The 27,222-nt window shown below is 45.6% G+C and overlaps 1 protein-coding gene across 1 annotated transcript in view; it reads left to right on the top strand.

Moving 5' to 3' along the window:
• The first annotated feature begins 800 nt into the window (after positions 1–800).
• The window catches only part of HLF (HLF transcription factor, PAR bZIP family member), a 35,147-nt gene continuing 8,725 nt past the window's right edge, over positions 801–27,222 (top strand). The window contains exons 1-2 of the mRNA XM_054278848.1: positions 801–1,042; positions 2,252–2,587. Coding sequence (XP_054134823.1) covers positions 937–1,042; positions 2,252–2,587 — 442 coding nt within the window. The 5' untranslated portion in view covers positions 801–936. The remainder of the gene's footprint in view (positions 1,043–2,251; positions 2,588–27,222) is intronic.

Raw genomic sequence — 27,222 nt, forward strand, 5'->3', positions numbered from 1 at the left:
TAAACTAAAACACAAAATGTTCCACCACAATGTGAGGAAAAGCTTCTTTCCATTGAGGGTAGCAGAGCCCTGGAACAGCTGCTCGGGGAGGCTGTGGAGTCTCCCTCTCTGGAGATGTTCCAAACCCACCTGGACACGTTCCTGTGCCACCTGCCCCGGGTGCCCCAGGCAGGGAGTGGGACTGGCTGACCTCCAGGGGTCCCTTCCAGCCCGGAGGATTCTCTGGGGTGGTGAGAGCCCTGCTTGTGCTGGTGGCAGCGCTGTCACCCCAGGCTGACACCTGGCAGAGAGGCGGGGGAGCTCGGTGGGAGACGCGCGCAGGGCCCACGGCCGGTTCCCTTAGACACGGCTGGGACCCGCCGTGCCCCGCAGCCCGGACCCCTCACACCGCGGCAGCCCCGGGGGAGCCGCCGCGCTCGGATGCCCCGAGCGGGGTCAAACGTTCAGGCTCATTAACATCTCATTAACACATTCCTCCCGGTTACCGGGGAGGCGCTGCGGCCCCGCAGAGGGTTCGGGGCGGGTGTCCCGGGGTGCCCCCCCCCGGTACCGGCCGCACGCGTGCCGGGGCGGGGCGTACGGGGGGCGGGGCCGCTACCGGGGAGGGGCGTGGCCGGCGGCCCAATGGCGGGGCCGCTCTCGGGCGTGACGTCAGCGGCGGCGGCGGCTGCACGTGGGCGCGGGGCGGGCGGGCGCAGAGCGGCGCAGAGCGGGCGGCGGGAGCGGCGGCGGCGGCGGAGCAGCTGCGCGGCGGAGGGGCCTGACCCGCGCCCGGTCCGCGCCCTGTCCCGCGGCCCCAGCGCCCCTCGCCACCGGCGCTCGGCCCGGCCCCACGCCCGGCTCACCCGCGCCGCGACAGCGGCTACAGCAAGGGGGAAGGAACCGCTCGCCGCGCAGCTGCCCCCTCCCCGCCGCCGCGGGCAGCCCCCACCGATCATGTCGCGGCCGCTCCCGCTGAACCCCCCGTTCCTGCCGCCCACCTACGGCGTGCTGAAGTCCCTGCTGGAAAACCCGCTCAAGCTGCCGCTCGCTCACGAAGACGGTGAGGCTTCCCCGGAACCCCTCGCAGTGCGCCCCGGTCCCGCTGTCACTCGGGGCCGCCCCACGGCTTTCCCTTTCTCCCGTCCCTCTGCGCCGCCCCCGCCCCGGGTGCTCCCCGGCTGTGGAGCCCCGGGACGGCTCGCTCGAGGCGCTCTGCGGGAGTGGCGGCCGCCCCGGCTCCATCTAACGGGACGCGCTCGGTGCTCCCATCGCCGGCCCCGGTGGATGGACGCCAAGGGCGCTCGGTGCCTCGGGGAAAGGGGGCCGGCATCCCCATCCCAGGCCCCACAACAAACCGCTCCCGGCCCCGCGTTCCCCGGTTCACCGGGAGAAAGTTGTGCTTTCCCCGGGAAGGGAGGCAGCTCGGGAACACCCGTACCGCGTATGGCGAGCGGATCGAGCGCGCACGAAAAGCAGAAAGCCAGGGAAGGTCTCGCAGTTCTGCCTCCTCGTCTTTCCGAGTTCCACTGCCAAGCGACTCGCAGGATTTCACTGGGGCTGTTGTATGAGGTTAAAAATAAAATGCTGCGAAGGCTTGGTAGCTGACAGGAAGCTTTAGGAGTTCAGATTCTTGCAGATCTTGCAGAGAAATCAGGCGTTTCCCTTACAAAACGTGCATTGAAATCACTGGGGGCTGTAGAAATGAGGAAGCCTCAGTCAAGCTTTTTTTTTGCTTCTATCTTTGAATATTTTGTGGTGTCTTCTGCACATCAAAACTGTGTTCTGTCAGCCTTTGCCACTGTATGTTAGTAACATTTAGAAGTGCAGAATTTGAGGACTATTTTGCTTGTGCCAGGACTAACAAGATTGGGATCTTAGTTTAGAAGAATGATAGGATCCCAGGGATTTCAGGCTAAGGCTGTTTCTTTTCAACAGAATATATCAATAGCTTCCAGTTCGCTGGAATACTTAAATGTTCACTTTTAAGTCTCTTGAGTACTTTTTGATGCTAACATTCAAAGCTATGCATGGAGTGGAACTGTTAACTAAAAACAAAGGGCAATTTCAAAAATGTGGTTGGTTCCCACAAAGGTGCTCAGTGACATGACCCCTCAATTCTCTTCCAAGCAGAGTGAGTCAAAGGAGTTACTTTTTTTGAAGAGAATATTCTTTTCTTACACCTGAGAGTAGAGCAGAAATAATGGAAGTAGTAGTAGTTAATGTTTTAATTACTGAATTCTTACATGTTTGTTGTGTGTTTTTGTTTAAGCATTCGGTAAAGAAAAAGACAAAGAGAAGAAGTTAGATGATGACAGCACTGGTACCACAGTCCCTCAGTCGGCTTTCTTGGGTCCAACATTATGGGACAAGACACTGCCATATGATGGAGACACTTTCCAGTTGGAATACATGGACCTGGAAGAATTCCTCTCAGAAAATGGCATTCCACCCAGCCCAAACCAGCACGAGCCTAGCCCACACCAGTCAGGTCTCCAGCAAGCTACCTCAGCATCACCTTCTGTCATGGACCTCAGCAGCAGGGCTTCTACTTCAGTGCATCCAGGCATGGTGTCGCAGAACTGCATGCAGAGCCCGGTCAGACCAGGTAAATCAGCCCTCAGAACTCCCCTGTGGAATCTGGCATGAACCCCTCCTCCCCACTGTAAATCACTGCTTCTCCCTGTGCAGCTGACAGGCACCTTAGAGCCCAGAGGATTCCTGTCACTCACACCCCAGCAAATAAAAACAAGAGCTCCAGTTATCACTAAGCTGCTCCACCAGGATTTTTGTTTAAATTATTGAAGGAAAGCTCTGGGAATTCCATGGAAACTTGGCTATCTTAGTTGGTGTCGTAGCTGTTAGCAAGTAAAAAGACCCCAGACAGAATGGCATAGATGCCACAGTGTTGAAAGAGCAGGGAAAAGGACTGTGAAAGAGAATATTCCTTCAGCCAATATTTGATGTGAGACACAGGAGTGGGCAGTTATTCTGGAGTTAAAGGTTAATGCTTCTTACTTGAAATTTTGGCCGTAATCTTACTCTCTACTGAGCAAAGTAAAATTTGCCACAGGAACTGAGTTTTGGAACAACATTATAATCTTGCTTAAATTGGCATAAACTGAGTGTAACTCTGACCTGAGTTCATAACTTGCATCTGTAGTCACCTTACGCTTAAGAAAACACCATGGAGTCCAAGGCCTGGTTGTAATGCACAATTCCAGCCTGTCTGATGTCAGTGGAAGTCTTTTATTATTTTATTAGCACTTGAGATCATCCCTTCAGAGACACCAGTTCGAATCCAGAGTAACTCCTCTGGCTTGACACCAGCATGGCTGAGATCATGGGCAGTGGAAGAGTGTCAACATTGAAGTTTGGGAAACATGGAGCTTTGCCTTTTTCCTTAAAAAAAAATACAGAGACTGACTTATTTGTTGTGCTCTTCTGCTCACATGAGGTGTGCTGGAGCAAAGTGTGCTCCTGGCAGCAGGAAACCACTCCTCTCCCTTCTGCTTGATCGTTTGCCATGCTCAGTGTGTGAAGTCATTGTCAGAATCATCTGATAAGGAGGCTAAATAAATAAATAGAGAGGCAAAAGTTGTGGAGCAGGATGAAATAGAAATGTCTTATAAGTCTGCAACATTCCTATCTTGATAAAAAGAAATAAAATATTCCCCAAAGCTCCCCAAGCCTGTCAACATACTCCTTGGCCCCCCCATCAGAACTGTGTTTAGTCAGGGATTTCATTTACTTACTTTTACTTTGTGTGGATTTGACTTTGCTTTGTGTTTCAGTTTCAAGGCTTTTCATGGTTAACTAATAACTTACAAGGGTGTCCAAAGTTAAAATATATTTGGAGTAGGCAAGAGCAGAACATGAAACCCATTGCTTTTTCTGAGCCAGCTTTAAAAATAGTGCATATGTGCTACATCGTTTTCTGTCACTTGTGCACGCACAAAATTAAAAGCAGATAATCTGTCCCCATTCTCTCTTTTTTTCAGAGGAGCCAGAGGAGCCTAGTAGTGAGCCAGGCTTTTAATGATCACCTGTCAGAATTTATTTGTAATCAGCTATCTGTGTGACTTTTCAACTCATTGATTTTTTTTCAGTTTATCCTGAGCCCTTTGCAGCTCGGGGTTACAAACTTACCTCATAGTGCACTTGTAAAGGACATTATGTCTCTTGGGGTAGGATAAAACATCTAAATTTCCAGGTATTTTTCCCAACACCATCTTGCCTTTAGAAGAATAGATTTTTTCGTTAATTTTTTTTTTTTTTTTTTTTTTAAGGGAGCTCATTTCACTTCTTAAATAATATTTTCTTGTCCCCCATTACATATAGGAAGTGCGGCTTCATTAACAGTAGTCTGGTTTATCATCAGGTTGTTGAAATTTTTATGTGCTGTCATGTGAAAACCTTTCTTTGACAATCAGTACTGAAGAGAAGACCATCTCACAGTTTAGCATTCGAGCAAGTTTGAGAGTATAGGAGCATAAATTTTTTTTTACAATTTAGTAAAAGTAAAAACATTTAAGAGTTATCATAAAAGGGCCAAGGCAAATGTGCTGCTTTGAAATGGGGAGGTAAATGTTAAAAATCATTGTAATGGAGCCTGTTGCTTAATGTATCTTAGAGCATTTAAAATAAATTTTTAGAATTTTCACATAAAGAAAGGTTTTTAGTTGGCGTGAGCTAGCATTCCAGTATAGTGTTGTGATTTGTGTTACTGTAATAAAGCAAAGAACAAGTCGTAGTATACTTCCAATATCAATAATATACTTCCAATTTCAATACAGATTAATTCCATGTGATCCTACTACCTCCAGGAAAAGTGAATGTTTTAGGTGATAGTAATTCTAGAATATTTCACCGGTGTGTTTTCTGAATTCTGCCTTGCAGTGGGCGCCTGTTTGAGCGTGTGGGGCCAGAGGGAGGGTCTGGCCCTGTGCTGCTCCTGTCCCTCTGTCCGTGGCTCTGGGTTGGCACCAGGCTCACGTGCAGGTGGTGACAGCTGCCAGCCTGGCTGTGCCCTGCCGGGGGGGACATCCCTGGGGGGACACATCTCCCTGCACGTGGAGCCTCTGGGACCCTGGGGATGGTCCATGGGAGAGCAGCATGAGGAGATTTAATGTGTGCGTGTGTTCCAGCACAAGCCTCATCTGTCTGTAGGAGTGAGTGGTGCTGCCCAAACGTGTTTTGTGCCGTGTCTGGAAGAGATCAGGAGATCTGCACTGGCATTCCCCGAGTGTCATCAGGCTCAGCAAAGCTCTGCTGACCCTGACTGTGGACGTGACATTACCAAAATCCTCGCGGATTTGCTTTCTCCCTGCTAAAAAAATGTAATGGCAACAAAAAGGATTCTGTATTTTCAGCTCAGATTGTCTGGTCGATGGAAAGATGTTTAGGCTCATCAGTTTATCATCCGCAAAGAACAGAGCCACCACTTACTTCCCATACATCTCTGTTCAGGGAATGTAGTTACAGAAATTTCTGGCTTTGTTTTGATGAGGGACACAGGATAATGACTTGCAAGAGTGAAACCATGTATTTATCTTTCACAGTGCTGATTCTGTTAATAAAAAATAGTATTTTAATTTATTTTTAGCATTGCAGACCAGCATTCATTGTCCTGTGTAGATGCATTTAAAACTCCTGTTTTGTGTTGGTATTGGATGCTGGTAGGTTGATTGAAATCTGTGGTCTCCTCCGAAAAAGGTTTTCACATTTTTATGAAGCTTTCAGACTAACCCATTACTGCAAACACACTTTTGTGGTTCTTTGTGTTGTACACCTTATGTAGTCTTGCAGCGGAACGTCAATCTCCATTTCATTTTTAAATGCAGAGTCCTTAAGCAAATTTGGAGTAATTTTTAGCTGTTTGTATGCAAAGGGAGGATGTATATTTTGCAAGTAACTAGTTGGTTGTTGCTTTTCACCTGGCTCTTTCCCCTGTGTAGCCCTGATGGAGGTGGTTGGGGCAGGTACTGTAAAGGGTTTGAAAGGTGTGAATTAGAGAAGCATCAGCGAGATCTGGTGGAGAATACTAACTAGAAGGTTTTTGGGATTTTGTGGTTTAGATCTGAATTTTCTGTTTGCCACCAAAAAGCCTTGGATGTAGGGCTGTGTCACAGTGATAACCAGGTGTTGTTTCTGCCTTGCTCCAAAGGAGAACAGGGCTGTTGGGGGCTCTGAGAGAGCTCCCTCTTTGTGTTCTCTGATGATGGTTTTCTGTCTGTGTTGCCTGCATGGCTGGGTGCCTTAGATTACTTGCCAAAGATTATTTAAGGAAAGAAAAAAAAGAACAACAAGCTTTGTAATCCACTGCAGAAATATACCGATGTGCAGTATCTGCAAAAAAGTAAAATTAGGGGCACATTAATCAAAAAGTTGAGGATTGTTTCCATGTGAAGTGCACTTACACCTCCCACCCCCCAAAGATTTTTATGAAATGCTGTGGTGTATTTGCTCAGTCCAGATATTCTGTCTACAGCACAGTATCCATTTCCTCTGGCTTCTTGGGCAGGCACGGAGCTGCAGTGACGGACAGCAGGCACCGCTGGATGGGTTTCGGTGTTTTTGGAGCTGGTGTTTGTGCTGGGCACCGCAGCTGGCAGGGTGGGTTTCAGTGCTTTTGGAGCTGGTGTTTGTGCTGGGCGCCGCAGCTGGCAGGGTGGGTTTCAGTGCTTTTGGAGCTGGTGTTTGTGCCGGGCACTACAGCCAGCTGGGTGGGTTTCAGTGTTTTTGGGGCTGGTGTTTGTGCCGGGCACCGCAGCCAGGGCACTACAGCCAGCTGGGTGGGTTTTGGTGTTTTTGGGGCTGGTGTTTGTGCCGGGCACTGCACCCAACTGGGTGGGTTTCAGTGCTTTTGGAGCTGGTGTTTGTGCCGGGCACTGCAGCCAGCTGGGAGAGGCCGTTCTTGCTCCACGCAGCTCACTGCAGGGCACCCCAAAGGGTGTGTGTGCAGCACTCCCTGGATTGCAGCCTTCCTTCCCCTGCCTTCCTTAACGTGCTCTCCTCCTCCAGCACAGCTTGGCAGAGCCAAGGGCAGCATTCCCAGCTGCCAGCCTGTGCGTGGAATCCTCTCCTGAGCTTTAATCATTGTTTACAAGCCGTCCCCGCGCGTTGCAGGAACCCCTTCTCTCCTGAGGCCGAGGGCTCTCGGCGGGAACTTCCCGACCTTTGGCCTCCCACGTGAGGGTGGCAATGAGCAGCTCCAGCACGGCCGGGCTGGTACCGGGGCTGCGCTTCACATTGAGCCTCACGTGAGGCCGGGCTGCCTGCAGGACCATGTGCTCCAGGCACGTGTGCCTGCCCTGTGCAGCCCGGCTCAGCCCAGCCCAGCCCGGCTCCGCTCCTGCCGCCGCCCCGATGGGAGCGCTGCGCCCCGCGCCGCTGCCACGGCAGTGCGATCCGCGGGCAAACCTCGCTGAACTGCTCTCCGGATCAAAGGAGGATGCGAAATATATTCAGGCAAATATTAAAAATAGCCTGTCACATGATAACGGGGGGGGAAAAAAGTGCTGAACGCACAGGCTTGTTAGTGCTGGAAGCAAGAACACTGTGTCTCCTTCAAGAGAGCTAATTTTAATATTCGCAGTTAAATGTTGATTATTGGTTAAATAATTGCTTGACTGCGTGAAAGAACTTGAAGTTAGTTCGGAGTTCAAACAGTAAACAGCGTGAAATAGTCTTGGGTGTACAGGGAGAGGTCCTTGTGCAAGGAAGGGCTATCCAGACTTAGGAAGAAAGCACGGGGAAGACCTAGGATTGGGGGTTTTTTTGTCCCCCTGAAGATATTTCAAGGATGTCTTGAGTGTCAAGCTTGTTACAATTAATTAGAAAAGTACAATATATTTTTCAGAGCTTTGCTTCCCATCTCAAAGTGTATTGCAGAGTGATTGGTTCTCAGTGCAGTGATTTGATTTTTTTAAGGAGCGAGTACACCCTGAAGTCTTTCATAAAACAATATATTATAGTCAGGAGAGAAGACCTCATCAGGAGTTGTATACAAAGACACCACTATTATCTGATTAGATGAAGCTACTAGGAAACACATTAAATTGTTCAAGCTCTACATATTTTTATGACAGCAAATTGGCAATTGTGGAAGCTGCAGTGGCCAGGTTCTGCCAATTAATCTCAGCAATAAGTACTTTGCTCCTCATGTGGTCTCCCTGATTTCTCTGTTGCTCAGCAGGTAGGCAGCTTGTTGACTGCTCTCCGTCACCTCCCAGGTGGAGCAGCAAAATGTCACCATTCACTCTCTTGTCATTCATCTTTCTGGAATTTTTTTAAGGGGGGTAACAGCTCTCAGTGGCCAGTGGAGTTTTCACAGGATGAAAGGACTTAGTCACCATCAGTAAAAAGGACTTTATGCATTATGAAATCATTTGGTTGCCTGGCAGTACACTATGGAGGTGTTTAGTATTTATATCACGCAAAACTTGAGCATAGGTTTCTTTTTTTTTTCCTTTTGTTTAGTCTTTCTTTCATAACAAATAAAATATATTTTCAATATTTTGTCTGAATTTCACAGAAGACTGGTGATCAGAAAAGAATATTTCAGCTAAGTTATTTTCAAGAAAAACTGTGGGTTGATCTTAAGTAGATAATGAAAGCTCTGTAAAAAACCATTTACTTAAACCTCAAATCTATTCCACTTAATGGACTAAGTTATACATAATCACTTGGTATAGAAAATGAGTGTAAAATGCACAACTATGTCAAAATGAATTTATGGCAAATGGTTTTTTTGTAGCTTGTATAGTCTTTTTTTAAAAGCGAACAAATGGTGACAAAGAAGCTCTGTGTTTATCACAAAGCTGAATTTGGTCCTGAGAGCTTGAGAGTTGCAGTGTGGAGAGCTAACACAGGTGTGTAAGGCAGCATGTGTTGCAACATTTCTTTTATTTTTTTTTCTTTTATTCTGGTGCTCTTCATAGCCCTTCAGCTTTGCATGACTGAGTTGCTATCCATCAAGTTTTAAACAAATGCAAAATATTGTTCAGCCTCTTGCATTTCTAACACGCTTGAAGCTGTGGCACAGTTCTGTTTCCCTGTCTCATTCTCCCAACTAAGTTTTGCCAGGGCTAAATTTGGGCCAGATTTTTGTTGTGCACCCTCCAACACCATTGCTTAGCTCCTCTGATGTGGCAAGCTCTTGCTTCAGGGCTCTTTGCTACACATGGAGAGAAGCAGCTCTAGCTCTTCGTCCCACTGGCATTATTCTCTTGTTCATATTACTTGCAATTTAATGAGAACAGGCACTGAGCATCTTGGAGCTCTTTGTTTTGGTCTATGGCTGTTGTAGGAGGAGATAAAAAAAATCAAATTGCATTAGGGTTCTAGAAAACTCAGCTCCTTGTTAACTGGAACACAAATGTAGATTACTGCTCAAAACAGGAACCCACAGATGGGTTCATTAATATGTGTTTCCTACAAGCAAAAGCTACAGTGAACTGGTGCAATAACTCACCTGTAACCAAATGTCATCCTTAAATATGTAGTTATAAAGCAGAGAGGCAAAAATACAGAGTTTGGCGAAGATTTGTTGACGATGGAGAAAGAATGGTTTAAAAAAAGCATTCTTTTCCAATTAGCCTTAGGGAGCTCAGCTTGCTCTAAATTCTTTGTTCTGGAACATGGCTATGGACAATAGGTCAAAGATTAAGTAATTCATTACAGAACTGGTTGGTTCTCCTGAATTTAATAAACAAATGAATGAACAGGGTTCTCTGTCCACAGCAAGATCAATTAATTTGTGTGGCAATGATTGGATCTTAAGTTTTATTTAAAGCACTTGCAAGGCCTTCCTGCTAACCTAATGTCTATGTGACTGCTGCTGCCTTTGAGGTGAGCTGGTCATACAGCACTCGTGGCACAGGGGAAAGCACCCAACAGAAATTAAACGTGGAGAGGAAGGAAACTGTAAATTGCATGTGGAAAAAATGGAGGAACAGTAATGTGAAACTTCAAAACACAAAGTACTGCAGAAATGTGTTTAATGGAGCAATCAAGGTTTTTAGGACAGCAAGATTATTGAAATAACAGCACCAAACCTTTTTGTAGAAGACCAAGGCTGCAGAATGTAAAGGCTTGCGCTGAAGCAAAAATGGCTTAAAACAATTCAGTCAGTTTTACCAACTCACCATTGCAACTTTTGGAAATTTGTCTTATTCCACCAATAAATCTGTTTAAAAAAAACAGCTGTGTTATTAAGTTATTAAGTAGGAACTGAGCACTGAAACCCAAATCCTCATCACAACAGAGAGGGTTAAACTGAATGTGAAGGGCCCTGCAGCAATCAGCCCTCAACTGCTGCCTCTCTTTGTGCTGCATAGTGGAAATACGGATGTTGGTGATGTCTGCAGTCCCTGCAGCTGTGGCCCTGTGGTGGGGCACTGGCCCTTCTAGGCACGAAACTCCTGCAGCATTTGCTTGCTGTGAGAGATGAGCATTGGGGTATTTTTTTTTTTTACCATTTTTCTATGAAAACAAGCCAAAACTGGTCATGCTTGGAGTGTATGGCCTCTTGCTTGGTGGTTTTTGATTATATTGTCGGATTTTAACCAAATGTATTAGGAAAGTTGGGATTTTGAAGAAATGATTACAGTCCTAAAATTTCATGAAAATAAATGAGTGGATATATGATGGCATATAGGATGGGAATGTGTTGCTGAGCATGAAGAATAATGCAAATGTGCATTTTCTACATCAGAAAAGGTAAATAAGACCTTTAAAATGCCTGATCTGTGTGAAATGCTTTTAGAAAAGCTGACACCCTTTCAGACACCATGAAATGTCAATTCACTTTGAGAAAAGAATCTGCAAGAAACCAAATTTAATTGGTTTCGTGTGTGTTGGAGGGAGGGGAGTCAAACTTTTTCTGCCATTCTTCTTCCTTGGAACTCCTCAGCTTCTCAGGTTTTGTGATTAGATGAGACTCTGGTATTTCATTTATAAAGAGAATTTAGAAAAGGAGCTGTAAGGTTTGTAAGCAAGATCTTGAAAGTTCTGATGCCATGCAGTGGAATGGTCTTGATCCTCTCCAAAGCCAAGCACAGTTATTTTACTGAAAAAATTTCTCAGCTTTATGCATCCTTGCTGTATCCTTTCCCAGAGTCACCCCAGCTCTGCTGCCTCGTCTGAAAGTCCCTTGCAGTGATCCAAGTTCAGATTTGATAGCTCTTATCACAATTATTGCAGTGTGACACGCGGGTGGGCGTCCGAGCGACCTTGTGCTCATCCCGCCCTGCACACCCAGCTGTGGCACAGGGAGCCGCCTCTGATCTGGGACATTTTCCACCCTGCCACCGGGGTCTGGGCTGCAGCGAGGTCAGGAATCAGAGAGGAGCAGAGGAGAGTGAGAGTGGGCTAAAAATGTTGAGGGATCAAAGAGGAAAAGTAGGTCGTGGCAGGGTATGTGCGCTGGGAGGAGGGCTGGGGGAGCACAAGCGAGGAGGAAGATTTGTTTTGCTATTGGCTTTTCAAAGTTGTGCAATTTAAGAATTGGATTAACCTGATATGACTTTGTTTTCCTGCCAGATTAGATATGCTGAGTTTCTTGGCATTGTGAATTGTACAGTACATTTTGTGCTGTAAAATATGGGTGTGTCAGGATAGAGCTGTAGTGATACAAGCTGCTCTCGGTGTAATGCAGCGCTGCTGGCTGGACTTCCCTGCTCTTTCTGCCCCAATACATCCTTGGTAGGGCATTTACAAACCTGAGAGAACCTCTCTGTGTCCCTGCAATCTGTTTCCAGCGCAGCATGAAGACGTTTTAGTACCATTTCTAGTAAGGTAGCATTTACCTGAGTTCTAAGAATCTGTTTGGTCTTGCTGTGGCATATGCAATATTAAATGTATCTAAAAAAGAAAAAAAACTGTTTAAAAATACACTAAAGAGTTTCTTCCTGCTTCCTCAAGATTAAGTTGGAGAAAGTTTATTGGGAAATGCTGCAATTTTTTTTGTCTGCCTCTGCCTTTTTTTTCAAAGAGTGAAAAAGCAGATACAGATCTGAAATAACTGTAGGCACTGAGCTCACTGTTGTTTGAAATATAGTACAGCAGCATATCAATGTCAGAGTAAAATTTTCACACTGGTATGTTTGCTCAATGGTTTCGTCTTTTTGTTTTTGTTTAATTTTTGGTGCTGCATTCATCCTGAGGTAATTTGATCTGGTGTATCCTTTTTATACACTGGGCTTGCCCTGTGAGACAGCCCAATTCTCTCTGCTTATTGCTGGGTGAGGGTGGAGTACTAAAAATGGGTGGACAGAATCACAGCCCTGTCCAACTGGGTGATCACTGCTCTGATTAATAAAGAATGTGAAGACTTTGGCAAGTGAAACTACACATACCTTGGGGCACTGTTGTTTAATTCCTACTCTGGTTTTCCAGACTTTTCCAGGAACTTGAGGCACCCAAACAGGTCAGTCATGAGGGACTGACCATAGCATGGCCTTTTATGCCCTCTGTATCAAGAGCTGTACACTGAAAACTGAGGAGTTATATCTCAGCCCATGGTGAAGATTGATTCTCTTGGAAGAGAAGAGCATAAATAACAGATCAGGTTAATAAATCACATATCTAGATTGTGTCATGATCCTCAGCCATGTGTTGTTAATGTGTGTTACTCTGCTAACTCATAAAGGCAAAAAGCCACAGGGCTTGCTCACCAGGTGAAGGTGTTTCTGGAGTGGTAAAGCGTTCTTTGAATTGTTTCTGGAATGATAGAGCATTTTTTGAGACTAACACCGATTGATTAAAAGGGAGCAACAAGCTGACCTTGTGAGCACCTGCATCACTCAGCTCTATACTTACATGAGAGAGTTAGGGAAGAGTGCAGCATATTTAAAGTTAACCTGCATATCTGCCTTCTGAGGAGGTTAAACCACAAGCCTTCAGTAACACATGTGGGACAGCTGTGGTTTGGGTATCTGCATGAAACACCTTGCCTGTGGGTGCCTTGGCACTTAAAAAATCAGGGCATGGATTGTCCAGGCTGCCAGGCCTGATGTTGATCCATCCATAATCACGTGGCTGCTCTCAGAAAGGCTGATTTTTCACTTGGACCGTGCTCATCACCAGGTTTAAGAAGCACTTTTCCAGAGTCTCTTATCTGCTCAATTTTCTCAGTGCGATACGGTTGATGTCATTGTTGAAAATTGTGGTAGTCTCTGTCTGGAAGCAGCTCTGGACACGTGAAAAGGAGTCATTAGCCAAGGAGAAGGAAAGAGCTGGAAGTGTAATTGTCAACTCGTGTGCGTCTCTGATTTCAGCAGGTGCTGCACGTGTCTGGTTTATCAATTTATTTCTGTTAGAAAGTAAACAAATCTCACTTTTCTTACGTACTCTGGTGGCTGCTTCAGCCAGGTTGCTCTTATCTGCAGCAGGGATGTACTTCTGAGGTCTTGTATCTGGGGGCTTTTCTTTCTGCAGCCACACGTAATCTGCTCTCAGGGATCACGTGCAGCTCTGACACTGGCCAGGGATGCTGTTTTTCTGTCCCTAACTCATTTATTTAAAAACATTATTATCACTAGTATCAAAATACAGTACCTGATCATGGGGGCAGCTGTTATCCTGTATGTTTTTCAGGTTGAATCCTTTGGCCAGGTTGTGTCTCACTTGATGGCTGTTTCTCTGTGTCCAGGAGTGGCTGATGAAGGGGTGTCTGCACAGTCTGAGCTCTGGGGGCTGTGCACCATCCGTCCTGGACCACGTCCTGTCAGGCCTGAGCACCTCTGAGTCTCCTCAGTGTGAACTCCAGAGCCACCCAGCATTGTGCATTTTTGAAACACTGATGGGTAGCTCTCAGTCCTGTCCCAACAATGAATTTCCAGTGCCTTTTCCAATCCGGGTTCCGTCATCCTCGCAGGAGCTGGTGGTGTGTAACTCCAGTGGAGATCCAGCTGAACCGGGTGCTCAGCCCTGGGAGCCCAGTTAGCACCTCATTAAAATCTACCACTGGCAGCCCAAACCTTTAAGCAAACTCAAGTAATTTTTTTCTGCTGCCCTTCAGTTTGCAGCCCGTGGCTGGTTGTTTTCCACTTTCTCACGTTTCCCCAAGCTGCTGGTGTGTACAGTCTGAAGATCACATTTAACCAACACAAGGAAATCAGCTTGGCCCGAAGGGCTTCTCCATCACGTGGCTGCAAATGTGTTCACTCTGTTCTGCCAGATTATGGCTGGCTGAGCAAAATACAGTGAAGCTCTGGGCTGCTGGCCAAGCTTTTATTTCAGTTTGGAGCTTACAGCCACATATTTGCTCTTTGGCAGGACATCCACTGGGGTATATTTGGATAGTAATCTAGCATTGTTTTGCTGCTTTTTTCTTCTTTCTTTTCTTTTCTTTTTTTTTTTTTTTTTTAATGCACGCAGATAGTATAATCCCAACACTTTGCCCGGTCTGTATGAGATTTGTCAGTGTGCACTGTTATGTGTGTGCACTCAGAACTTGTAGCTGTGACCTTTGATAAATATAAGTCAAAGCAATTAACTTTCTTTTATTGAAAAATGCTGGATGTCCTACTCTTTTCCCCCTCTGTGCTGATAACAGAGCTGTGTTGTTACTCTTTCCAAGATCAAAAGCTTCACTAGGGTTTGATTGAAGTCCAATTATGGAAGGAAGTAACTGTGCTGGAGCCCTGAAAATAGCAGTAATTGTTAAAATAATAAAGTGTGTCCTTGTGTGTCTTTATAATATTTAAAACTTCTTTTGGGGTGGAAGGGGGTGGCTTTCCTCTAGCTTTAAAATGAAAATATTCAGAAATGTCCTGGGAAAATAGGAGTTGTGCTGTTAGAAGAATTCCTTTTCTCTGGATTTCTTCCTTCAGTTCTCCCCCCCAAGCTGCCTTCCTCAGAAGCTGTTTGCATGCAGCCTGACTCATGTAGGAAAATAAAGCTGGATTTGATTTTTAACTGTATGGGAAGCTTTGAGTTTGGTGGGGGGATGAAGGCTTTATGATGCAAGCTCCTTTATTTCTCTGTGAAACAAAAATGGGCTCTTCAAAATGCAGTGTGTTTTGGAAAGTTGGCTCTGGGTTTGAAACCCCAACATCTCCATGGGCACCCTTGTATGAAAAGGCAGTACAAAAAGACAAAATGCTTGGGAAGGGGTAAAAGCATGAGGGCAAGGGGCAGTGTTTGAGGGGCAGTTCCTGTCATCTTCCACAGGGACTCCTCCAGTGTTTGTGGAGGGGTTTGGTTGGTTTAGATGGGTGGTATTGAGCCTTGAATTGTGGGTTTTGGTTACTTTATCAAAAACACTGAGCTGTGTCTGAACAGATCAACACTGGCAAAGCTGAAATACTTTTCCCCAAATCTGTATGTTGTTGTTTAGAGTATAAATACATTTTTGCTTCCCCTTAGTCTCTTCTGCATCCTCAGAGAGGAGGAACCTGGGAGAAAGCCAGTGGAGAGGCTCTCATCTGGAGTCAACTGGCAGAGCTTCAGCAAGGGAGAGCTTTGAGTCTTGATCTTAAAACCCAGCGTGTCTAAATGCCTGTTTGCCAGTTGTAGTGTTTAGTTAATTGAAACTTTGATGTGAATAAATAGAAATGAAGGTGATAATATGGACAGTGATTGCCATAGGGGCTGCTTTGGTGATTGTACAGCTGGGACTGGTTTGAAATTACAGCAAGATTTTGCCAGGGTTTGGTTCTGTTTGTTTTTAGTTTTTTTAACTCACGTGCTTGCACACACATCTGATACAGGTAGACAAGATAATCCTTATGGGAAAATCAATCCTTGCGTGCTTTTATTTCAGCCAGGTGGACTCAAAATCACTGAGTACTTAAATAAAATCTTTGCATCATAGATAAGTAGTATCAAGTAATAAGCCCAGAGGATTGTACAGAGCAGGACTAGAATTTTCTTGGCCCCTTAAATTCTTAGGGCAGAACCTGTTAATTTAATAATTTGAATTTTACTGCTGCACTCTCTCCACTGCAGTAAACATTATTTAATCCCCTCTTTTTGCTTTTAAACTCATCTATTTATTCTGACTGTTAGACAGCTTGATGTATATAACATCTGTAGAATACTCTGCCTTTTCAGCTCCCTGCTCTTACTGGGTTTGGATGGATCTTTGGAATACAAACTGCTTCATTGCCTTCTGGAAATTTTTATTTATCAGAAGCCTTAGCAAGGGGTGCCCTGTTGGTGTTTATCCAGTTGGCAGCTTGAGCCCCTCTCAGAAACAGCCCTGGCTGATCTGGAGGAGCTGCTGAAACTCATCAAGCAGGTTCCTGCTCACCAATTACCCAGTTGAGCAGAAAGAGGAAAGGTGTTTCTCTTGCTTGTGTTTTTCTTCTTCGCCAAGTTTAACCCGCTCTTCCCCAGGCCCGAGTGGTTGTGGGTGTGCAACGTGGCAATAGCAGCAGGGAGAGCCCAGGGGAGAGGGGCAGAGGGGATCTCTCACACACTAAAAACACACCAGGATTGCATCCCTCAGCTGGGACAGACAGGCAGCTTCCAGCATAAATCTGCAGCATTCTGATTCTCAGCTGAGTCCTACCCAGCCAGCGTTCTGTCCACATTTTAACATACTCTTAGGGAAATAAAAGAAATTCCCCTCTCCAACCAAACCCCTCCTTACTTCAAAGCCAGTAATGAATGTTACATTGCTGCCAGAGCAAATTTGTTGATTCCCAAACACTCCTACTGTGTCTTGGTTGGAAGGCTTAAATTGCTTGCATAATAAGTGCTGGGGATAATATAAAAAAGCTCTTTCTAGTAGAGTTCTGGTTTTCAGTACATATTATAAGAATAAATAAGTGCTCAGATGATAGCAGACAGCTGGGCTGTCCACATCTGACTGTCTTCTGCATTGATTTTTAAGACAGACCATGTGCATGGCTGCTTGCTGGCTATCAATACCAGATGTGTCTGCTTGGAATTCAGAGGGATTGTCAAGTGACAGTGCAGTTGTGAAACAAATAATTTTGCTCTTGATTACTGAAAATAGTAAATGAGTGGTTAGGATAAAGTGAAGAGATATTCTCAATTCCAGGAGAGAACAAGAGGATGAAATGGCTTTTATGACTGCCATTAACAAACACTGACTTGGTGAATATTTTTTTTTTCCCTTCCTGCCTCCTGCCCAAGGAATGAGCAGCAGAACCTCCATGAGTCCTCTGGTGTGTAAGGAGGCTCCTGCAGCTAGGGAGGGAAGAGCTGCTCTCATTGACATTGTTTTCACAAAGCTTGTTGGTAGCACTCGGGGATGCCTTGCTGCCAAATTTGCTGGGAATTGGCCAACAATTTCCCAAGCTTTTGGGAGGGGGCTGCACAGCAGGACTGCAGAAAACTCGTTTCTCTGAAATCAGCTCAAGAGCAGTTGTCAAGTACCAGGGGCACTGAAATGAAGTTTGCAAAGCAATTGAAGGAGCTGAAGGCTGTTTGATATCTTAATTCTGTACGTGACAATTAACCAGGTGCACTAGACACAGTCCTTGCCCACAGGTAGGATCCACACTGGCAGATTTCTATCTGCCCAGAACCTGTCTGGAGCAATGAAGTGTAATTTGGTGACTGTGCTCATTGTTTTGGAGGTGGCTGGAAATGCTCAGGAGGAAGCAGATCTAAATACTCCTTAGCAAGAAGCAGATCTAAATACTCCTTAGCTTAGGCTGTGGCAGAGATTGATGTGGATGTCTGAGCTGTGCTGGCTGAGAGGTCTGTGAAATAACCTTTGACTATAGGTAGGGCTTTTCTTTTGTTTCCTGAGCAGCCCAAGGGTGTAACTGAATATTTACTACTGTTCCACGTTGCTTTTTGTATTTTTAAAAGGAAGATCTGTGACTGCACACATTGGAATGCATGTTAATAACAAAAATGGAAAAGACCCTTTCCATAATCAGAATTTTATTGAATTTTGCTTGTGCATTGAACCTCAAAGACATTTTCCAGGCAGCAGATTGGAGGCCAAAGAGGTAGAACCACATTCTGGGGTTACTGAGCAAGGCAAAGCTGGGTGACCACCTCGTCCCAGCAGCTTGGACAAACCCTCTGGACCAGGTAAGGGTGGGTTGGGACTTCTGCTTCAGGAGGCGCCTTTCCAGGTCAAGCAGGTGAGGGCTGGGGTTGTGTTGTGGGTGGGCAGCAGCATCTGAGCTGGGTGTGAGTTCTGTGGAATGCAGGTGCACAAATAGCCTGGGCATGAGGAAGCAAAATGTTTTCACCTGTGAATAGATGAGTTACTTCTGCTGAGGTGCACAGGCGCACAGGGTTAGCTTCTGTAGAGAGAACATTAAAGGTGGCATGAAACATCTTCATTGTGAGACCTTATCTTAATTTATTTCTGAAAATCTGGAACACCATAAATCTGCCAGTGCCATTTTCTTTATTCCTTATGCATTTGTAAAAGGAGAACAAATAAAAATGTTCCATAACCTTTGCTACATTAAAAAAAACCAAAAGAACCACATTTATATGACACAGCTCTATTTTGTATAATTTTTTCATATCCAAAATACAGAGGGCTTTAGAATAGCTGAAGAAAAGCTGCATATCTGAGTTTAAGATAAAATCAGATGATCCTTGTGACAGAGACAGCAGAAATGATGTGATACGACAGTTGCTGTAGCAACACCACCTACTTCATGAAAATCAGAGTTAACAGGAGTGTAAAAGGTAAAGCCCACATAATTTTCCAAGCCTATGAATTGCTGCTGCCCTCAGCCTGCAGTGCTTTCCAGCTGTCCAGTGCTTCTCCTTCCATGTGGACACAGAATAATCACCTTTTTCCACATGGCCAACTCCTGCAGGCCCCATCCTGTGCTGGGCAGGGGCACACCATGGGAACTCTGCGGGTGACCAGGAAATAGGAGGGTAAGACCATGAAGGATTTTGTTCTGTCCTCCCCCCAAATCCTCCCAAAAGCCCCAGACCACAGAATGCTGTGAGGCCTGTGCTGTCTCTGCAGAGAATGGAACAACCATCAGTATAAAAAGGAAGCCAAGCAGTCAATTTGCTTCTGTGCACCTCAGCTTGTAAAGCACTGCTGTGTTTAATGTGCATTGTTAAGTGTTTTAGACATAGAAAGTCTCAGGGATAAGGGCACTTCCCCCCTCCTAAATAAGCTTAAAATAGTGGTTCTCCATCCCTCTGTGTTTATAAAATGCCAACTCCCATGTTTAAATGCTCCTGTATGCAGAGAAGTGATCAATGATTTGCCAGTGCATGCTGGCCTTAAAGTTATAATATTATTATTATTATTATTATTATTATTATTATTATTATTATTATTATTATTATTTAATTAATATTATTATCAATATTATTACTATTATTATATTAATAATAATAGCAATAGTAATAAATTGTTTTTAATATATTGAAATTTTAAAAACATATTGACTTAAGATATTAATGCGGGTTTTTTTTGTCATTAATTGGCAGTGGAGAGCCATGCTGTGTGTGATAGCAGGAGTAAAATCTGTATTACTTGTGGATTGGGGGAAGAGTGTTTAGAAGAAAGGGCAATCTCATATGGATCCCTTTTGCTGACATGCCTCCTGAAGGTGTCACAGTAAATGCACTGCACAATAAATGAAGGGAGCTTTGATTTTTCTGTCTTGGGGCATTTTAATTTAATTTTTGACATGGATCACAATCTTCATAGGCTCAGCATGCCTGTTGCATTGAGGACATGCATAGTAGTGTGTTCAGAGGCTTAGTTCAGGGCTGTGGGCAGTTTGCAGAGGAGGTCACAGGAAGGAATGTATGTACCAGAATTCCAGGATTTCTTCAAGGGATATTCCATCACCAGCCTTTTTCACTGCCTTTGGAAAGGTTTTGGTACATGTTGCTCTGACTGGTCCGTGTGAGAGCTGTTATGAGGCACAGAAGTCTCTGCAGGCATTACTTTGGGATTGGAGGCTCCTCAGCAAAGCATTTCTTGCCATTTTCTGGTGCTCAGTGACTTCCTCACATTTAGAAGTGAATTTATCAGTGCCCAGTGTTCAGTGCTGTAATATCTTTTAATTAGGCCTGCTTTTTGAAGTTACCTGATTTTCCTGTGTCTGAAGTGGACCAAAACCTGTTTTATGCAGCTGCAGTAAAGGAGTTGCAGACACAGGGGTAGTGTCAATATTCAACAGCCTGTTTTCCTGGAATTTTCCCTACGTGGCTTCGTGTTGCCTTCCTTCCTCTGGCCCCCTTTTTCAGGCTACCCAGGCTGATGCATCTGTATGGCTTATAAGTGGAGATAAATGCATCAATAGAGAAAAATCTACAACCACACAGACATTATGTGTGCTCCTTGGCAATAAAGTAGTATATAAAAGCAAGTTAGACCTCTGCAGTTATTGGGCTGTAACAACCCCAGTATAATTTTTCGGGTTTTGCTGTTTGTTTGGATTTTTTTACTCCCAAAACATATTAGGGGATCCTAATTTAAGGCAGAGAGAAAATAAAATGTACTCAGCCTTCCTTAGATTATGGGAACAGTGTGTTCCCATTCTGGCAGCTCTAATCCTTAAAACGTGATTATTTTATACAAATCACCCTCGATAAATTGTCACATAAAAAGTGTGCTTTGTTTTAGTGAAATGTAAAATGTATAAAAAGTAAGAAGTGACTGCAACAGATAGTTCAGATTTGTGTGTACGGAGCAGATCAAAAGAGAGGAGGAGATTTTCAAGTTCTGTAACTCTGCCCAGTGACCTCTTTTCCTTCAGGGATGTATTCCAGTGCTGCTGATAGCATCTGTTGTCTGTCTCTCAGGCTCCCCATTAGCTGCTGATTGGGAGGCAGAGGAAATGTACCTGTTTCACGTGGCCTTTCCATGCCAGCTGAAATCTCCCTTGGCTGTGTTTTGATAACACACCCAGGCAAGCAGGGCTTGGGTACCAGAACTGGGTAATAGATCCATGAGTCATGGGTGGCATGTGCTGTCAGAGCTACGGGAGGGCTCTTTGCGAGACCTGTTTACTGAGAGCGTGCTGTCCTAGATAGACAAACAAACAGAACAAAGGGAGAGGGACTGACTTGGTCTGCAGCGTTGAAAAGCACATTGGCAGTGGCACAGACACATCCTGGGGACAAGTGTTTGTTTTGAGCAGAATTCCTCATGAGGGCACGTTTGTGGATGGTGAGGGTCTCCCAGGGAACAAGGGGCAAGGCAAGAGCAAACAGCCTCAAGCTGCACCAGGGGAGGTTCTTGCTGGATTCCAGGAGAATTTCTGCTTTGAAAGGGTGGTTTAGCATTGGAAGGGGATGCCCAGGGAGGTTTGGAGTCCCAGACCCTGGAGGTGTCCAAGGAAGGCCTGGATGTGGCACTCAGTGCTCTGCACTGCTGGCAAGGTGGGGATTGGGCACAGGTTTGTCTCGATGATCTTGGAGATCTTTTCCAACCTCTGTGGCTCTGTGGTATATGAGGCTGTTACCTAAACCAGGGGCTCTGTCTAAAATCTACTGGTTTGTTAAAGTTGTGTACATAATTGTCCAAGGAAAGGAAAATGGATGTTTTTGTCTCCTTCAGAGCAGGTTGACAACTCTGATGCTTCTCTGGAATCTTCCCTTTAAGAAAAGAATTACTGTACTTCTTGAGGAATCTTGCTATATGTGAATTGCCAGGTAACAAAAATATGCCAAAGGATGTCAAGAAGCTCCAAGATACCAGAGAACATAAACATCTTGAACTGAGACATGCTTCTAAGCCCAGTGTAAATTAAAATTAAATACGGTGTGAACGTTCTTCCCTGCAGCTCTTCTTCAGGCCCTGTCCCCACTGAATTCCGTCTTGGCTGATCTTTGTAAGGAAGGCTGCATCCTACAGAAAAATCAGAAAGGTATTTAGGAACACTGTGGATTTCATGCTTTCAAGATTTTATCAATTCATGATTTCAAGAATTTTAAAATCCCTGTTGGGTGTCCTGGGAGCAGAATCAAACCCTCTGTTCCTCCACGTAGCCATTCTGCAAGGGAATTGTTCAGAGCACGAGCAACTCCTGTCAGGCATCTTGCAGGGGTAGTTTGGAAAGGAATAAAAATTGGATTTCCTGGTTGTTTTCAGAGATGAGGCCTCATTGAGCTCATAAGTGCTGCTGCCTTCACGCTGGCTAAATCCGAGGAGGCTTTCAGAGTTTGGGTCTTACAGAAGAGGAGATGAGTCTGAACTCCAGGAGATGTTAGTGGCTGATTTTACCTGCTGGTGCCTCCTATTTGTTTGTTTATTGTTTTGAAGGGCAGAACATTGCTGGGCCAGCAGGCAAGGTGTATTCCAGGCACTCCATGGTAAGCACAGGCTTGCCAGTGAGTCCCTGGAAGATCTGCAGGCACTCGACTGAAGGCCACGTGTGCAGCCTTGGATAGCAGAGCCTGTCCCTTGGAAATGCAGGCTTTAATTACATTATATCCTCTTCTTCCCCCTTCTCCCATTTTGCCTGCAGCGCTCAGAGCAGCTCTGGGCTGAATCTGGGCCATTTCAGGAAGGAAGTGGTTGTCTGTAGGATCTTGGATCTTGACCTCATTTTCTGCAGATGTGAGAGGATGCAGGGAACAGCAGGAGAAGAAGGGAAAATCTGGCAGGAAGGACCTAAGGATTTTGTCTGGAGAGACTGGACTTTGCTTAAAGTTTCAGCAGAATTATGAGCAATTAATTTGATTTTGTGGATGTGTCCCACCATGTGTTTGCTTCCCTTTCTATGAGGAGCCCAGTGTGACACCTTGGGTGGCTCTCACCTGTGCCCCACAGCTGCAGAAGCCCGTGAGAGTCCTATTTGAAATGCAGCCAATGCCTACAATATATACTAACCTGAGAGAATGATGATTTGATTTAAAATATCTGTACTGCTTCATCTGCAAGGGTAAGTGTTGCCCCTTCTTTCATGGAGTCTGGTGGGGAAGAAGCTGTTTCTGAAGCACACAGATGCAGTGGTCGTCAGTGCTGGAGGGAACTCCTGAAATTGTTTCTCTACAGGAGGTTGGAATAATTTATGGCACATGTTATATGGATTTATTTGAGTAAATCAAAATGGGTGAAAGTGCTCATTGGAAATGAGTAGAAATGGATCTGACAGCACCCCACAGTGTCCTGCTGGTGGGACTGAGTAGAGGATGACAGCTGACCCTTGCTGTAAGGAGCTGAAGGAGGACAGGGAGGTTTGCCAGTGTTTTATTTGTTGAAGAGAGTCTGTGGCACTGAAGGGAATCTGGGGCTGTGTTTGTCCCATCAGCACAGGCTCATCCTGCCCTGTTCCTTCAACAGTGCTCTTCTACTGAGTGCATTCACCACAGCCTTTGCTGGAACAGCCCTCCCCTTCCAGGCTCTCTCCCTCTCATCTTTGGCTGCCAGTCTGCCATCCTCGCCTTCCTCTCCTTACCCCCTTCTCAGCTTTGAGTCCTAACCACTCGATGAAATCCTCCCCTTCTCCTCCAGCCTGAGCATGCCCACAGCTGGAACATGTTGCCCAGAGAAGTGGTTGCATCACAGCTCTGGAGGTTTTTAAAAAACATGGAGATGTGGCACTGAAGTCATAGTTTCGTGGCGGAGCTGCCAGTGCTGGATTTATGCTTGGACTCGATGATCTTGGAGGGCTTTTCCAATCTAAACTGTTGTGTGGTTCTCTGAAGTAACACTGACCCAGGAGCTGCCCTCTCTTCCAGTGCACAGGCCACTAGCACACTGCAGTGAGAAGTCTGCCAGAAATTTTTAACAGGTTCAAAACAAAGTATTTTTTGTGGAACCTTTTTCGGGAAACTGTAGAACCATTTTGGCAGAAGCAGTTGGCGCACAAGAAATCCAAACAGAATGGTTGAAATCTGGCGAAGGCTGAAGGAACTGAAGACAGCATCCTCTAATGGGAACTGTTAGGCAGTCTTATTAAGACTCCCAGTCCTGCCTGGAATAATGCTGTAGAGGCCTGGAGCAGGAGGCACACAATGCTGAGAGGGGAGATGGCAATTCTTTCATAATTAAATGCGCCAGGTTTGTAAACAATGCTGGTATCTTCAAAAAGTACATATTTATAAACCCTTTTGTGTGCCAGTCCTATAGTGTGTGTTAAAACCAGTGAATTACGTTGTGATCCTTCTTTCTGCAGGAAGTGTTTGCAGTCACCCCATGCTCAGCAGAATCGAGTTTGTGTAAGATAAGGAATAGGGGAATGTCCATGCCAGCTTGGAACTCTGGTCAAAATACACAGATCTCCTGTTGCTTGGGAAGAAAATAAAGCTCCTATAATTGCTTGCATAAACACACCCAGAGGTGAAGTGTCTTCTTCACCCCAAGACAGAGAGTGGCTTGGTTTGTCCTTCCAGTTGAGGGCAGGAGGATTCCAGCGTGTGGCTTTGGTCCTGTCCACCTAAATGGTTTGGTTTCTGGAAAACAACTACAATCCTAATAGCAGGGAAATTACATAGAACAAGATAGGATAGATAAAAGGTTGCTTATAATATTGTAGGTGAGGAATGATTGCATGACATGGTGCTGCCCTTAGATAAATCCTGACCTCCAGAATGCCCCTTTTACTTTGCCTCCTGTGGGGATTTTTGCCTGTCTTGATCCCTGCGCTCTTGCTGTGGGTTCTGCAGGGAGAGAACTTCAGGAGGCTGAAGGAGTTAATGCAGAGCTGGATGACAGATCAGTCCAGGACAGGCTGTGATTTGGAGTAAGGGAACCATCCCAAATAGCTGGCCAGCTGCCAAGGGGATAGATGGCTTGGAAAACACACAGGGAGGGCTCTGGAGTAGCTCTGGGTGAGGATTATCTGTCAGTTTAACCACTGTGCTGCAGAGCCTGACTGACACACACAATGTGCCTTCCGTTTATATAAAGAAAAATGATTAGCAAACACATGTTTTATCTCTGGGCTGCTAATAAATTGAGTAGGAAACTCCTCTTTTATTTCCCTCCAATGTGTGTAAAAAATAGGGAAAAATATTTTGATTAGAACATTTTCACTCCCTTTTCTTCCTCTCGGTGCTGTTCTCCAGCCAGCTGTTGAGCTGATGAGGAGTGTAGAAGGGCTGTGAGAAGGGAGATTTTCTGAAAATCAGACACATTTCTATGGGAGTTGAATGATTCAGAATTGTGTTCCACATAATTTACCAGGGATCTCTCGCAGCACAGATAAGAAGTCTGCCAAGCAGTAGTGCAGCTGAAGAGGTTATTTCCGTCCTCACTCTCCTGGGCACAGCTGGTAGGTGGGATGTTTCAAAAAGGGGAAATTAAGAGTCAGGATGTGGTGATTGAACTCCCTATGATACCAGATCAGCATTTGAGGTTTTGTAGGCATACAAAAATGCTGCTATACTTTTGAACTGGGAATTTTAATTATTGCAAGGAATTTAAAGCTTCTGTTTTTTTTTTACCAGCAGTCTGGTCACCTAGATGACACAAGGGAATGGCCTCAGTCCACTTCTCTCTGTAAAAGGAATCACACTGAAAATATTGCCATTACATTGGACTTCTCACTGGCAGTCTCTGCTGGGAGGAGGAGGAGGACGACTGAAAGAATTAGAAGAGCAAACTTTCTTTCAAGTCCTTTTTTATGGAAAATTTTCCACTATGCTAATATCTGCCAGAGAAACACCAAAAGCGTTAGCAAGGCCAAGATGTTAGGGCAGCAGAATTGCTGGGGTTGTCAAAACCTGCTGGTCCCTTTGCCAGGAGACACCTGGAGCTGTGTCTGTCCTGGCATTCTCCTCCTTGCTTGAGTGGAGTTCTGTAAGTGGGAAAGGCTCCAGACAAAAGGCCGGTGTTGACACAGTTGTGGTCTCTCCAGGCCATGGTTGAGACACATCACTAGGGTGGTATGAGGGGAAGTTTCCATTAACAATTGTTCCCGGCTCGCTTCCACCACCACCACCACCGTGGAGCTCTGCAGCTGGATTTCCAAAAGAGCTTAATGCTCAAGAGTTCTCATTTCAGCAACTTAAATAGAGGGGCTAAGTTCTTTCCAAAACACTTGGCAGTCATCATCCCCCATTGAGAACAAAGCTTAAGCACATTAAACAGTCCAGCCACTTCACTGTTGTGAAAATTTGGCCGCTGTTTGTGAGCACAGAGTGTTTAAATAATGCAGAGCCTGGCAGAGGCATCTGGCTCCCGTGCTGGGCACTGAGGGGCCTTACCTTGCAGCGTGGGTTTCCTCCTTGGCCGATTCCTTGTGCATCAGAGCCTCCGAGCAGCCCTTTTGTGGCTGTTGTGACAGCTGGGAAACTTGCTGATGCAAGGATTAGTCGGCTGCTGGGCACATGACATTCAGATTGCTGTGCTTATTTGACCTACCTCTGATTGCGAGGAATTCAGCGCACAAAAATAACACCCCGAACAAATTTGGCAGGAGGATGCAGAGCGAAAGTGCCGCGCACAGGCGGGGAGAGGAGCCCGGGGGGCGATGTGAGGCGAGGCCGCGCTCTGCGCTCCCGCAGCCACAGCGGAGCCGGGGCCAGCGCAGCCCACGCTGTCCCCTTGCATTGTGACAAGTTCCAGCGCCGCAGAGATGTCATGGCCCCTCGCCAGCAAACTAACGAAGACAGGTTCCTGGCTTGCACTATTGGCAGAACTTGATAGAATAAGAGGTCCCGGGTGCCAGGAGTTGCCCAATGTAAAATGCTGGACAAAGCGTTTCTGGTTTTTCTGCCTGGGGCTTGAGGTACCCTTGTTAAGTGTGTTGTTCTTGACGGAATTGCTGATCGTTTGCAGGAGCATGACGGAACAGAGACTGGCAGAGGTGTGTGTGCCATGTGGGTGTAGGAGATCTCACAGGGCTGCACTCTTGGGGCTCCTCATGACAGTGTTCAGACACATGGTTTGTTCAGGCTTGGGTGAACAGCATTCCCTTTGAACGAGCCTCTCACTGGCACTGGAACATCTTGGACCTGAAGGGCCAGGTCTGTAGTTGTGAGAGCTTCCTAAAGCAGGGGAGAGGAAATGTGTGCGTGGAGGGAGCAAGGCAGGACCTCGACTGTGTCTTCTCCCACACCACTGTGGAGGTGCATCGCTCTTTGTTTTGCTCTTGTGTTGCCAAGATGCAATGCCTCGATTTCCCATGTCTAAAAGGAGCATTTTTGCCCTGTTTTTAGGGTGATATTGTAAAATTTCTTGAGGCCAGTGTCTGCAGAGCTCATGTAATTGTGTAATAGGGCACGTTATGGATAAATGATAATATGCAAACTGATCCTGCATATCAAGAACTTCAGCAATATTTAAATACGTGGGACAACTAGAAAGCCGGGCCAGATTTCACAATCCATTTTACTTTTAGAAACACCCTGCAGGCTCACCAGAAA

This window comes from Melozone crissalis, unplaced genomic scaffold (genome assembly GCF_028551555.1).
Source record: "Melozone crissalis strain CALT ecotype California unplaced genomic scaffold, PUWL_Pcris_2 ptg000026l_1, whole genome shotgun sequence".
NCBI classification, from domain to species: domain Eukaryota; kingdom Metazoa; phylum Chordata; class Aves; order Passeriformes; family Passerellidae; genus Melozone; species Melozone crissalis.